The sequence below is a fragment of the Microcaecilia unicolor genome, unplaced genomic scaffold, assembly GCF_901765095.1.
Source record: "Microcaecilia unicolor unplaced genomic scaffold, aMicUni1.1, whole genome shotgun sequence".
NCBI classification, from domain to species: Eukaryota; Metazoa; Chordata; class Amphibia; order Gymnophiona; family Siphonopidae; genus Microcaecilia; species Microcaecilia unicolor.
In genome coordinates, this window is record NW_021963925.1 from 143,607 (window position 1) to 157,780 (window position 14,174).

General features: G+C 45.7%; 1 protein-coding gene across 3 annotated transcripts in view; it reads right to left on the reverse strand.

Moving 5' to 3' along the window:
* The window catches only part of LOC115459789 (M-phase inducer phosphatase 1-like), a 167,919-nt gene that overhangs the window by 69,745 nt on the left and 84,000 nt on the right, over positions 1 to 14,174 (reverse strand). For all 3 annotated transcript variants that reach the window (XM_030189565.1, XM_030189563.1, XM_030189564.1), the window contains 2 exons: positions 10,148 to 10,219; positions 5,455 to 5,616 (listed from right to left, as the gene is read on the reverse strand). In XM_030189565.1, coding sequence (XP_030045425.1) covers positions 5,455 to 5,616; positions 10,148 to 10,219 — 234 coding nt within the window. The remainder of the gene's footprint in view (positions 1 to 5,454; positions 5,617 to 10,147; positions 10,220 to 14,174) is intronic.

Below are 14,174 nucleotides of genomic sequence, written 5' to 3' on the forward strand. Positions count from 1 at the left end.
TACCCAAGCAGTAAGATCCTAAGGGCGGGACCCACGTAGGCCAGAGGTCAACACTGCAGCCCCAAAGTCTGCCTCCTCCTTGGCATGTATATCAATCCTGTAATGTTTGACAAACGAATGCAATGATGACCAAACCGCCGCCCGACAAATATCTAACGGCGGAATCATACTACTCTCCGCCCAGGAGGTCGCCATACCCCTGGTAGAATGAGCCGAAAATTCCTTAGGCACCACGCGACCCTTCAGCAAATATGCCGACGCAATTGACTCCTTCAGCCATCTCGCTATCGTAGCTTTGGAAGCTGCCGCGCCCTTTCTAGCACCACCATGTAGAACGAACAAACGATCCGACCGTCTGTAGTGCCGAGTTCTGGAAATGTAACAGCGCAAGACTCTTCGCACATCTAACTTGGCCAGACGCCGCTGTTCCGCATCCCCCGCCAGATCACCCAAAACTGGCAAAGAAATAATTTGATTCACATGAAACTCTGACACCACCTTGGGCACGAAAGACGGTACCGGACGCAACAACACCTTCTCCTTGGAAAAGGACAAAAAGGGTTCTCTACAAGACAAAGCCTGAAGCTCCGACACCCGCCGGGCTGAAGTAATAGCCACCAAGAACACCGTCTTTAAGGACAGATCCTTATCCGAAACAGAAACCAAGGGCTCAAACGGTGGCCTCACCAAAGCCTCCAGCACGAGATTCAAATCCCACGGAGGTACCATCCGCCGCCGGGGCGGACGCAGTAACTTAACGCCCTTCAAAAATCGCACCACATCCGGACTAGAAGCTAACGACTTCCCCTGTATCTTCCCACGAAAACACGACAAAGCCGCCACCTGCACCTTCAAAGAAGACAGAGCCAGACCCCTGTCCATACCATCCTGCAAAAACTCCAAGACATCTGTTACCGACGACCGAAAGGGCAGAACTCGTCTATCTACACACCAATGCTCAAATACTCTCCAGACCCGGACATACGCCAACGAAGTGGACTGTCTACGCGAACTCAACATGGTATTGATAACTCTGGACGAAAAACCTTTCTTCCTTAACTTGTGCCTCTCAATAGCCAGGCCGTAAGCGAGAACCGATCCTGATGTGGCATAATTATCGGTCCCTGACACAAAACCACTGATCCTGCCAACGGCAGAGGATCCGCTACTGCCAAACGGACCAGATCTCCGTACCACGGCCGACGCGGCCAATTCGGGGCTACCAAAATCACTTGACCGGGGTGCCGAGCAATGCGCTGAACCACTCGCCCGACCAACGGCCATGGAGGAAACACATACAGCAACTCCCGCGGCCAAGGCATCAGAAGCGCGTCTATGCCCTCCGCCCGAGGATCCCTCCGCCGACTGAAAAACCTCTGAACCTGAGTATTGTGGGCGGTTGCCATGAGATCCATCACGGGAAAGCCCCAGACCGAGACAATGCGATTGAATACCGACCGATGAAGTGCCCACTCTCCGGGGTCTAGAGCATGCCTGCTTAGATAATCTGCCTCCACGTTGTCTACTCCCGCCACATGTGCCGCGGAGAGCGCTAGAAGATGGACCTCCGCCCATTGACACAACAGCGCCGCCTCCTCCGCGACCGCCTGACTCTTTGTGCCCCCCTGACGGTTTACATAAGCCACGGCGGTGGCGTTGTCGCAGAACACCCGGACTGCTTTTCGCAACAGAACACTCTGAAACGCCAACAGCGCCAACCGAATGGCCCGAGTTTCCAAACGATTGATGGACCACCGAGCCTCTATCTGAGACCATCGACCTTGAGCTACCTGCCCGAGACAATGAGCTCCCCAGCCCTGAAGACTGGCGTCTGTGACGAGCACTACCCACTGTGGCGTCTCCAACGGCATTCCCTTGACCAGATTTCCCGGGTCTAACCACCACCGGAGACTGAGGCGTGGGCTTACCGACAGCTGAAGGCGCACGTCCAACCCCTGCGACAGGGGTGACCACCGACTGAGAAGGGCTGACTGCAACTGCCGCATGTGCGCCCGGGCCCACGGCACTACCTCGATGGTGGCCGCCATCAAACCCAGAACTTGCAGATACTCCCGGGCCGTCGGGGCCGCCTCCGACAGGAACAGACGAATCTGATCCTGCAACTTGCGAATCCGAGGGCCCGGCAGAAAGACTCGACCGTTCCTGGTGTCGAAAAGCACCCCCAGATACTCCAGTGACTGCGACGGCACTAGGTGACTCTTGGCGAAGTTCACTACCCAGCCCAGAGACTGAAGAAACTGCACCACCCGCACCGTGGCTACTTCGCTCTCCGACCGAGACTTGGCCCGAATCAACCAATCGTCCAGGTACGGGTGCACCAGAATACCCTGCTTCCGCAAGGCCGCCGCCACTACCACCATGATCTTGGAAAAGGTACGAGGTGCCGTTGCTAAACCGAAAGGAAGAGCACAAAACTGAAAATGCTTTCCTAAAACCGCAAAGCGCAGAAAACGCTGATGAGCGGCCCGAATGGGGATGTGCAGATAAGCCTCCGTCAAATCCAAAGACGTGAGAAACTCCCCTTCCTGCACCGCGACAATGACCGACCTCAATGTCTCCATGCGAAAAGAGGGGATTCTGAGAGCTGCATTGACCGCCTTCAGATCTAGGATAGGCCGAAACGCATCCTCCTTCTTTGGGACCACAAAATAGATTGAATAACAGCCCAAGCGGCGCTGCGCAGGAGGCACCGGGACAACCGCTCCCAGATTGATTAAACGAGCCAGAGTGTCCCGTACCGCTTTCCGCTTGAGCCTCGAATGACAAGGCGACTCCAGAAACCTTTCGGGAGGCGAGCCGTCGAACTCCAGAGCGTAACCGTCTCGCACCACCTCGAGGACCCATTGGTCCGCGGTGATTTGGGCCCAGTCCTGGTAAAACAGACTCAGACGAGCCCCTACTCGAACCAGAGCCTGGGCCCGCACACCTTCATTGCGAAGTACGCCCCAACACCTGTCCTCCTGTGGGGAAATCACGCCCTCCGCGCCGATTGCCCCGAAAGGACTGAGTGCGCTGAAAGAACCGACCTCTAAAAGGGCTACTAGTCCTCCCGGGTCTATACCGGCGCGCCTCCTTAAACCGTCCTCGGAAGGAAGACCCCCTGGCAGCCGCCTTAGGACGAAAATCCGGAAGACGAGGGGCCTTAGCATCACTGAGTCCGCGCACCAACTTATCCAAATCCTCACCAAAAAGCATGGACCCCTTAAAGGGAAGCGAACAAAGCTTGGCCTTGGAAGCCGCATCTGCGACCCAACCTCGCAACCACAGTGCTCTACGTGCCCCCACCCGCATAGCCATATTCTTGGCCGAGGCACGGAGCAAATCATAAAGCGCATCCGACAAAAAGGACGATCCCATTTCCAACTTGGCTAACTCCTGCACCCCGGAGGTCCCAACCTCCACCGAATCATCAAGCAGCTTCTCGGCCCAGCGGAAACACGCCCTCGCGACCAGCCCCCCACAAACCGAGGCCTGCAGGGCCAGGGCCGACAAATCGAAACTCCGCTTGAGAAAGGCCTCTAGCCTCCTATCCTGGGGGTCCCGGAGAGCAGTCCCTCCGTCTACCGGAATCGCCGTGGCCTTAGTAACTGCTGTCACCACCGCATCTACTGTGGGAGCCTTAAAGGAATCTCTATCTTCCTGGGGAAGCGGATACAGTCTAGACATTGCTTTAGACACTTTACAGGGAGAATCCGGCGAGTGCCACTCTTGAAACACCATATCCCGGATGTCTTTATTCATAGGAAAAGACCTAGCCTGCCGCTGAATCCCCTTAACCAGGGGATCCACCTGTCTCGCCTCCCCCGAAGACGCCTCTGGCTGCTCAAATTTAAGAGTTGAAGAGACCTGCTCAATAAGCTCCGCAAGCTCCTCCCTGTGGAAAATCCGCACTACGGAGGGGTCCTCCCCAGGAACCACTACCTCCGGATCCTGAGAACCCTCAAATCCCTCAGGGTCCCCTACATCACTAAAAGCACCTTCAGAACCGATAGAAGAGAAACACTCCTCTTCGTCCCACTCAAACCGAGGCCTTTTTGGCACTGCCGAACTAGGCCCCTCCCCCAAAGGAGCGGGTCCCGCTTTCCAGGCTTGATAGAGAGACCAAACAAATTCCGGCGGAAAACCAGCGCCGCCTGTACCCTCAGGCACTCCCTTCTGTATTGAAACGGCAGCCGCAGGCACAAAACCAGCTGATTCCGCAGGACGCGCGGAATCCAAAATGGCGGACGTTCCCGCCAAAACTACACTCGCTGGAGCAGGCCCTGCCGATGCTCCTGCCGGCCCGGACACCCCCGTACTCGCTGGTACTTCCGCACTCAAGACCGGGGGCGTCGCCACCGACGAGGTTTGTTTCAGATCGCCGCACCACCGGCACTGACCTCCAGGAGCCTCTACTCCGCGGCGCGAGCACGCGCGACAGCGAAGGAGTTTGCCTGTCATGGCCCCGATCTCCCAACACGCTGTGCACAAAACGGCGCCAAAGACTTCTCTCACACACCGCTCCCCCAGCACAGCCACTAGCACTGCTCTCACTCGCAACGAACAGAGTATGAATCTGCCGTCCGTTCCTATGAAGGAAACACTTCAGCTCTCTTAAAGAGACAGCACCCAAATTTCTTTTTGGCAGCTGAGGAGTGAGGGCTCTCAAGGCTACAATATAAGAAAAGCAGCCGAGGCACAAAGCTGCCAGCGTCTCCACAGAGAGCAGCACAGGGGGAGGGACCTGCACACAGGTGTAACACCCCAGGGGGGAAAAACTGGGCCCCACCGGACCCAGGGCCCCGAAGCACTTTTTTTTTTTTTTTAACCACGTACAGGGACTATAGAAAACACCTTAAATTTGTCAACCAGATAATAAATTTCCTGACCGTATAATCCAGCTACCTCACCGGACTATTGAAGACTGCACAGGCTGTCCCTCTACCTCTGCTGAGACTGAGAAAATACTGGCTAGTGGATGTACTGCACAGGTTATATATACAGTATTCAAAAGCTCAGTGTTTCTCAGTCTCCCTCTGCTGGTAGGAGGACATAACCCATGCGTCTTGACCGGTCTGGAGGGTCGTGGAGGAAATGACTAATCAACCAGCAAAAACCTAACTCTACATGAAATATTTAAAGATTAATACCTGGTGTTGGCCCTATATGACTGTTGGGCATGAGATTCTAGTTTGAGTCTATCCCACGATGCCTGGCTTTAAGTGCAGCTGCGCCAATTATTAGACAGTAAATTAATCCTCTGTTCCACCTTCTATGAGGTACATTTTCCAGAATGTACATGTGTGTGTGTGTGTGTACTGGATTCTCCAACATGCTGTGAAAATTTAGCAGGACTACGACATTAAAGAAGTTGGACAGAGTGAAAAAGGGAGGACAGAGAATGTCTTAGATGAACCACAAATCAGACCATTTGATGGAAGCTAATCACCCTACCTTTTCTTCTTTTGCTGCATCCTCTTCAGAAACTATATCAAACATACTTTTCCTCCTTTTACTCTTTCCTTTTTTCTCCTGAGGCCGCTCCATTCTTTGTAGGACAGATCGAACCATAGTACTTGGCACAGACGATGACCGGGATAGTTGGCATGATTTCACCTGCAAAAAGCAAATACTATAAAGAAAGCCTATAACAGTTTATAAGAACCTGTAAGTCACAAAAGTAAAAAGCTGGAAAATCAAGCTATGTTTTGATTTACCAGGGATAGGCTGCAGGCACAAGAAAGCTGCACATCTGGATTGGACACTTATTCTGGGTCAGGAAGAACACAATACAATCACAATGGTGCCTCCTCTTCCCTGAGCCCATGAGAAACAGCAGGGAACAAGTCTGAGGCAGGACACAAGAATGGACTCATGAAGCTGCTTACTTATAAACAGATGTTCTTTAAAAAGCAGCTCACCAGTTTAAGTGACTTCATCTTGAAAGTTCCAGAGAACATGTTCTACAGAGTTTTCCTGTGAAGACTTGAAAATCCTTCCCAGTATGTGTAGTTCCCACAACTGAATGGTGTGCCTTAGTTCTGCAATTAAGCTCAAGTGAGGGTCTGTGCAACTGGTGAATTGCATCTCAGACCACCAAATGCACTTCCTCTGAAGACAAGCGACACATAGGATTACCTAGCTAAAGGGCTTCCCATGAACAGCAGATGAAGACAAAAATTTGTAAAGATTTTTTTTTTAATAAATGACAGAGGAAAGTTTGCCTAGATCAACTATGTTGCATACTGTTTGGGTCCACCTAGGAGTCAGAACTCAAGAAGATGACCTAGGTCATCGTAGACAATATGCTAAAATCTTCTGCCCAGTGTGCGGTAGAAGCCAAAGCAGCAAACAGGATGTTAGGATTTATTAGGAAAGGGATGCAAAATAAGACCAAGATTATAATGCTTCTGTATCGCTCCATGGTGCAACCTCACCTTAAGTTCTGGTTCTATATCTCAAAAAAAGATGCAGTGGAATTAGAAAAGGTTTAAATGGTGGTAGGAGTGGGTAGAAGGGGGTGGGGATTGGGGTACAATGCGTTGATAACGACATCTACTTGTTACTAAGCAGTAGCATGGGCTAGCGGTAAAGGCATTGGCTGTGAATTGGAAGGGACAAGAGTCAGGTACCTTCAAGATATGGGAGCTATGCGCTATAGGAAGGGTAGTTATCAGTTAGTGTGTTGGTTATAGGGGGAGGGGGGGTCGGGATGTGTATTGCTCTTTGAAGGAGTGTAATATTTTGGACAGGGGGGGGAGGAGGAGGGGAGGCTGGATAGGTAAATCAATGATGGCGGGCTTATGGTCTATTATGTTGGTGTATTTAACGGGTAGGTTCCCGAGTTTTATGTCATTGTGCTTTGATGTTCCATCAATAGAAGTGTTGAAATATATAGCTTATTTGGGGGGGGAGGGAAGGGTGTGGGGTTGGGTAGGGTGGGGAGAAAGTATTAAAAAGTTTGATGATGTGGTTAATGCCTGATTTTGCTCAGCTTGATTGTTTAATGTTTTCAATCCATTGTACATTTATTTATTTATTTATTGCATTTGTATCCCACATTTTCCCACCTATTTGCGGGTTCAGTGTGGCTTACAATACATTGTATTGATGGAAATACAATTTGTTACAACTCGATTATGGGTTACATTGTGAGGAGTTAGGGTAGGACAAAGTCAATGTATCATTAAGGGAATAAACAAGGAAAAGAACGATGGAACAGTGGAAGAACAACGGATGCTGATAGGGCAACAGAACAATAGCAAGAGAACATTCGGGTATAACATTTTATCTGTAAATTGAGGTTTAAATGTGATAAAATTACTGGGGATAAGAATATAGAAGAGAGTGTATTGATGCATTGCTAACTGTGTGTGTGTAATTCATTTGTTTTGATCCTTTCAATAGATTTTTTTCAAAGAGATGAGTCTTTAATAGTTTGCGGAAGTCGGTTAGTTCGTAGATAGTTTTCAGGTTGCGTGGTAGTATATTCCAGAATTGTGTGCTCATGTAGGAAACGGTTGATGCGTGCAGCACTTTGTATTTTATGCCTTTGCAGTTTGGGAAGTGGAGGTTGAGGAAGGTTCGGGATGATCTTTTGGCGTTTCTGGGTGGTAGGTCTATTAAGTCAGACATGTAGGCTGGGGCTTCACCATGGATGATTTTGTGGACTAGTGTGCATACTTTGAAGGTGATGCGTTCCTTGAGTGGGAGCCAGTGTAGTTTCTCTCGTAAGGGTTTCGCACTTTCGTATTTTGGTTTCCCGAAGAGGAGTCTGGCTGCTGTGTTTTGGGCTGTTTGAAGTTCTCAGTATTTGTTCTTTACATCCTGCGTATAGTGAGTTGCAGTAATCCAGATGGCTGAGTACGAGTGATTGCACTACGCTGCGGAAGACGGATCTTGGGAAGAATGGTCATATTGAACTTGTTGGATGCTTTCTTTGTTAAATCATCAATAAAAATTGTTGAAACATAGAAAAGGTTTAAAGAAGAGTGACCAAAAAGAAAGGGGATGGAACTCCTCCCATATGAGGCAAAGGCTAAAGAGGTTACAGCTCTTCAGCTTGGAAAAGATAACCGAGGATATGATTAAAGTCTACAAAATCCTGAGTTGTGTAGAACGGGTAAAAGTGAAACAATTTTTCACTCTTTCAAAAAGTACAAAGACAAGGGAACACAATGAAATTATATAGAAATATTTTTTTAAACAAATAGAAGGAAATTTCTTTCACTGAAAATAGTTAAGCTCTTAGTCTTATTGAGATGGACATGGGAAGTCATTGCGTGCTCCAGGATTGGTAGCATGGAAAGTTGCTACTAATTAGGTTTCTGATCTGGATTGGCCACTGCTGGAAGCAGGATACTGGGCAAGATGGACCAGGATGATATGATGGTGCAGGGAGGAGGGTTTTAGAGGAACTGGGCAACATTCTGGGGAAGGTGGTGCCTATTCCAAAAGGATGGGCTCCACTTTAACCAGGGTGGGACCAGGCTACTTGCATTGGCATTTAAAAAGGAGATAGAGCAGCTTTTAAGCTAGAAACTGGGGGAAGTCAACAGTTGCTCAAAAGTGCATGGTTCGGAATAAGGTATCTTTCAAATATATCACCAAAACAGGGAAGATAGGGCATCACGAAGCAAGGTTGCAACAGAGAGCATAGTAAACCAGAGGTCTTTAAATAAAAAGCAGATAGATTTTCTATAGTGAATAAACATAGTTTGAAATGTCAATATGTGAATGCCAGAAGCCTAAGAAGCCTTCAAGGAGTCAAAGTTTCTCCTGCTGGACCTGACATGCCTCCTATGTTCTCAGTTGCATTTGTAAAGAGAGAGAACAAGAATCAGATTGGTGGTCAGGCCCAAGGCACCCAATGCACCAACTGTGTGGGTCCATGGCAGAAATCACCCAATTACACTGGGCGCACCTTTTGAAGCCGTTGGTCTTCCTAGATAAGAGAAAAGAATAGTGGCCAAATTAAATTCCTCGAGTGCCAAAAAAAGGGGCAAGGCTCAAATCTAGGTCCGTGCTCAGGCCTAAATGGGGCCCAAAGAGACTCATGATAAAGAAGAAAACATGAAAAGCCAAAAAGGCTAGTAAAATAAAGGGAAAAGTGCTGAAAATAAAAACTATGAAGAAAATGAGAGATTAAGGAAATACTGCATGTTAAAGCATAGAAAAATTAACTGTTAATATGAACTGAAGCGAGACCACGAAGATGCGACCTCTCAGCTCCGCAGATAAACAGATTGTGAGGAACCTGCGCTCATGCATCGGACAGGAAGGCACCTGCAGTGGAACACTGCTAGAAATTGTCTACTTGTTGTATACCCTAGGCAGCATCTGCATCAGCTCCATCGGATGATATCATGCAGATGTGAGAATACTAAATGGCCTGCTTGTCCTTGAAAAATGATATAACTTAAACAGTGGACTATCACAATAAAAATTCTCATTGTTCACGCGAGGAATGTTAGATATAATCATAGATCCATTGAACCATCCACTTGAGTGAACAATGAGGATTGTTTTATTGTGATAGTTCACTATTAAGTTACATCATATTATTAAAGACCCAAGTGCTATTTGTTGATTGTTATTTCATAAAGAAACAGGCATATAAGTTGCCGCTGAGGTCAATATAAACTTTAAAAGTACATTTAAGCTGTTGTGTAAGTTGGATTGGTGCAGGGTTTATGCTAAAGTTGCCTCAGCAAGAGCATAAAGGGATCAACTCTTTAATAAAGCTTTTTTTCCACTTGAAAAACCTCACATGTAAAGAGTAAACACACACAGATTGCAACACTTTTATCTAGAAGTTCCCAGAAGTTTGGGGAGACCAGTGATAAAATTGCATTTTTTCACATGGACCACTCAATCCGTGGTTCACCTACCTCCTCACAAATCAATTTCTTTAAAGTGGTCCGTGTGAAAAAGGTTGCTGCTGAGGTCAATATAAACTTTAAAAGTACATTTGGGTTGTTGTGTAAGTTGGGTTGGTGCAGGGTTTATGCTAAGTGTGATTTGTACCCCTACCATTTTTAGTATTGTTTGAGGACTACGAAGGGATTCTTCCTGTGAGCAATGCAGAAAAAAAAAATCATCAAGAATTTAAAATGTTGTAAAAAAAAAAAAAAAAAAAAAAACTTACATTATCCGTTGTTGTCTTGACCAGAGGAGCAGTCCAGAGACTTGCCATTTCAGATAGCATATTAGCATCATTCTACAAACAATGGGAAAAGAAAAAAAAAACTTGACTCAATCCATTGTCAATGATCAGCACACAGTTCCTACCACATACATGTTCATCCTGAATAGACTTCTACAGCCCTTCTCACTTAGTTGTTATCCTTGACAGACCCAGGAATATAGTAGGTACAAACAAATTTCAGTTCAGCTAATCAAATTGTCTTACATTTGAGTGTATACTTTAAATTATGTATTTGTAAAGAAATCCATTGAACCTGAGAAACATCTGAGCATTACTGGGGTCTTTCCTACTGGTGGCCATTGCTGAATTTGTGGATTGTTGGACAGAATGTCAGAGTACAGAACTATTAGTAAATGGGCAAGTTAGACCTTTTCTAACCAAAGAGAAGAGAGGAAATTAGACCTTACTTGTTAATTTTCTTTCCACAATTCTTTCCACATATGTGGATTTATGCCCTAAGAGCAAAAGAAAACTGGAAACTACTAGTTATAGAGCATTATGTTGCACTATGCTTTGTTGTACTCTCATAAAATTATAGAAAAATAAAGTTTTAGGAAAACAGTTTGATAGGCAGAGTAGTGTAATGGATAGTGCAGTGGGCTGGGGAACTGGGTTTGAATCCCACCAGCTTCTTGCAACTGGGCAAGTCTCCATTGCCCTAGATACAAAACAGATTGTGAACCTACCAGGGACAGAAAAATTACCTGCACATAATATATGTAAACTGCTTTGGTTGTACCAGAGGAAAAAAATGTTACATTAGATTCATGACCCTTTACATCAAAAGCGTAGCCAGAGTTTAATTTTTAGATGGACCTGGAGGTGGACTGGGTGGGCACAGGCCTTGCATTTCCTCTCCACCCGCTACCCCCCCCCCCCCCCCCCGCCCGCTGCCGCATTTCCTCTCCACCCGCAACAGCCCCCTGCACATGGTCAGTTCTGGTCATTTTTACTGACCTGAAGTGCCGTTCTCTCTCCAGCACCGGCAATTCCCACAGCCAGCCTTCTGCCAGCGTGCGTCGTCAGAGCCTCTTCTCAGGCACGTCCCGCCTACTCTGCAACTTCCTGTTTTCCGCAAAGGTGGGACGCAGGAAGTTGCAGAGTAGGCGGGACGCGCCCGAGAAGAGGCCCTGACGACGCGCGCTGGCAGAAGGCTGGCTATGGGAATCGCCGGTGCTGGAGGGAGAATGGCGCTTCAGGGCAGTAAAAGTGAGCAGACCACGCAGACGGGGAGAGCGGGCAGAAGAGGCTGGGCGGGCCTGCAGCAAAAGTGGCTGGGCCTGGGCCCATCCAGGCCCACCCGTGGCTACGCCCCTGCTTTACATCCTACATCAGGACCTGTGAAGTCCAATGTCAACCAGCATTTCTATAACAAAAGTAAACTACCCAACTCTTCTCCCTCAGAAAACTGAAGGTGCAAATAGAACTGCAACCAATTCCAAACTCAGCCCAGATGTAAAAAACTGATTTTTTTTTTTTTTTTTAGTCTAATGAGAACTCTAAACCATCTCCATATCTTACAGCAGCCACATAAGCCCAGGCACATAGGACATGAACCTCAAGGGCTGGATTCTGGACTGGTGGGAAACGAGGATGTTATAATGCCTTTGAATCCCTCTATGGTGCGACTGCACCTTGAATACTGTGTGCAATTCTGGTCACCGCCTCTCATAAAAGATAGAGTGGAATTAGAAAGGTACAGAGAAGGGTGACGAAAATGATAAAAGGGGATGGGACGACTTCCCTATGAGGAAAAGCTAAATCGGCTTGGGCTCTTCAGCTTGGAGAAAAGATGGCTGAGGGGAGATATGATAGAGATATATAAAATACTGAGTGGAGTGGAATGGGTAGACGTGAATCGCTTGTTTACTCTTTACAAAAATACTAGGACTAGGGGGCACGCAATGAAGCTACAAAGTAGTAAATTTAAAATGAATCAGAGAAAATATTTCTTCACTCAACGTGTAATTAAACTCTGGAATTTGTTGCCAGAGAATGTGGTAAAAGCAGTTAGCTTAGTGGGGTTTAAAAAAAGGTTTGGATAGCTTCCTAAAAGAAAAGTCCACAAGCCATTATTAAAATGCTTGGGAAAATCCACTGCTTATTTCTGGGATAAGAAGCATAAAATATATTGTACTGTTTTGAGATCTTGCCAGGTACTTGTGACCTGGATTGGCTACTGTTGGAAACAGGATACTGGGCTTGATGAACCTTCGGTCTGTCCCACTATGGCACTTATGTAAGGTCCTCTCAAAGAGCATCACTATCTATAGCCTCATCAAAAGAAATTGTATGATATCATACCCGGCTGCTCTGGAACTTACTCCCACAGGAGCTACGTCTAACGTGAGACTACCTCTACTTCAGGAAGCAGGTGAAAGCCTGGCTCTTCACCCAAGCCTTTAATATATATATATGGTGACTGACTATACACATTCTCATCTGGACTAGCTTGCTACATACACTAATTTGTGCAGTTAAGCAAGATATAAGGAACTGGTCTAAGACCGTGCCTTGAGTTTAGCTACCCATATATTTATCCCAACTGACTCTGTACTACCTCGCTTGACCCCACCTATACCTCTGTACTTGGTGGTCCCTTGGTTACATTGCAAGCTGCAATGAAGAAAATCATCATATCTGTTATTTGAATGTTCTAGTACATGTTTATTAGGTGTTTCATTGGTAGTATGCTGACATCGTATTATATCCATGTTATTTAAATATTCTTCCATGCTATTATGGTATTGTTTGTACTACTGACATTTATATCTATTACATGGTTCTGTAGCTCTATTGAACATATATATTTTTTGATACTGTTTCATGATAGTCCTATTGTTTGCATTTCCAGTTTTACCATTTACTCATATTTGTTCATTTTGCTATTATGCTGTTAACAAAATTGAAAGTTTTTTTTTTATAAAGATTTATACATTTATAATCAAGCAAATGCTTGTTTAAGAAAGCAATATATTTCAATCAGTTCAAAGAAAATACATAACAGGAAAATAATTATTCGAAATTTCTTGCTCAAGTCCACATTATTGAGACAAGATTCAAGTAATGGAATTATTTATAAACATAAATTTCAAAGATAGAGCACTAGATGATAACAGCCATCATTCCACAGTGTTTATTATATATTAAAGGGATATGATGTTTAAATACCCCTATTTTGCCTTGAGGTAAGGAATGTTGTAAGCTGAATTGGATCAAAAAATACATATTTATTTGCCTGATATCTCACCACACACTTGCAAGGATATCGCAAGTAAAATGTTGCACCCAGCTGAGTTACTGCTGGTTTCATTAAAAGAAAAGACTTTCTACGTTTGTGTGTGTCTCTGGAGATGTCGGGAAACATTTGTATTTTCTGACCAAGGAATGTTTTTATCTTTATTCTTAAAATACATGGACATTAACCACTGTTTATCAGGTGCCAGTGCCACTGTAACCATTAATGTTGATAGAGTTACATTTTCATTATCTGTTAATTCAAGTAAATCCGTAACATTCAATGGTTGTTCTTGGCTTGATATTTTTTGGTCACTCCTTTCTTTAACTGGAAGATAATACACTTGGGTGAAAGGAGGGATCAGATCCTCCCTTACACCCAAAATTTCCATTATATATTTTTTCAACATTTCCCTAGGGGATATAACAGTTTGTTTGGGAAAGTTTAACAAACGTAAGTTATTACTTCTAGCATTGTTCTCAAGAGATTCAGTTTTTCTTCTTAATGAGATCAAGTCTTTAATCATAGCCTCCTGCTGGGTAAGTAATCTTTTCATATCCAAATCTTTTTGTTCTTCTATCTGTTCCAGTTTACCTATTTTTAAGTCCATGTTGTTTATTTTTTCCTCTTGTTTTAACATTTCCTGGTTTAGTCTATTTATCTGTGGAGTAATTGATTTCCCTAGATCTACAATCAGAGTCCACAAAGAGTCCAGAGTAACTTCTGCTG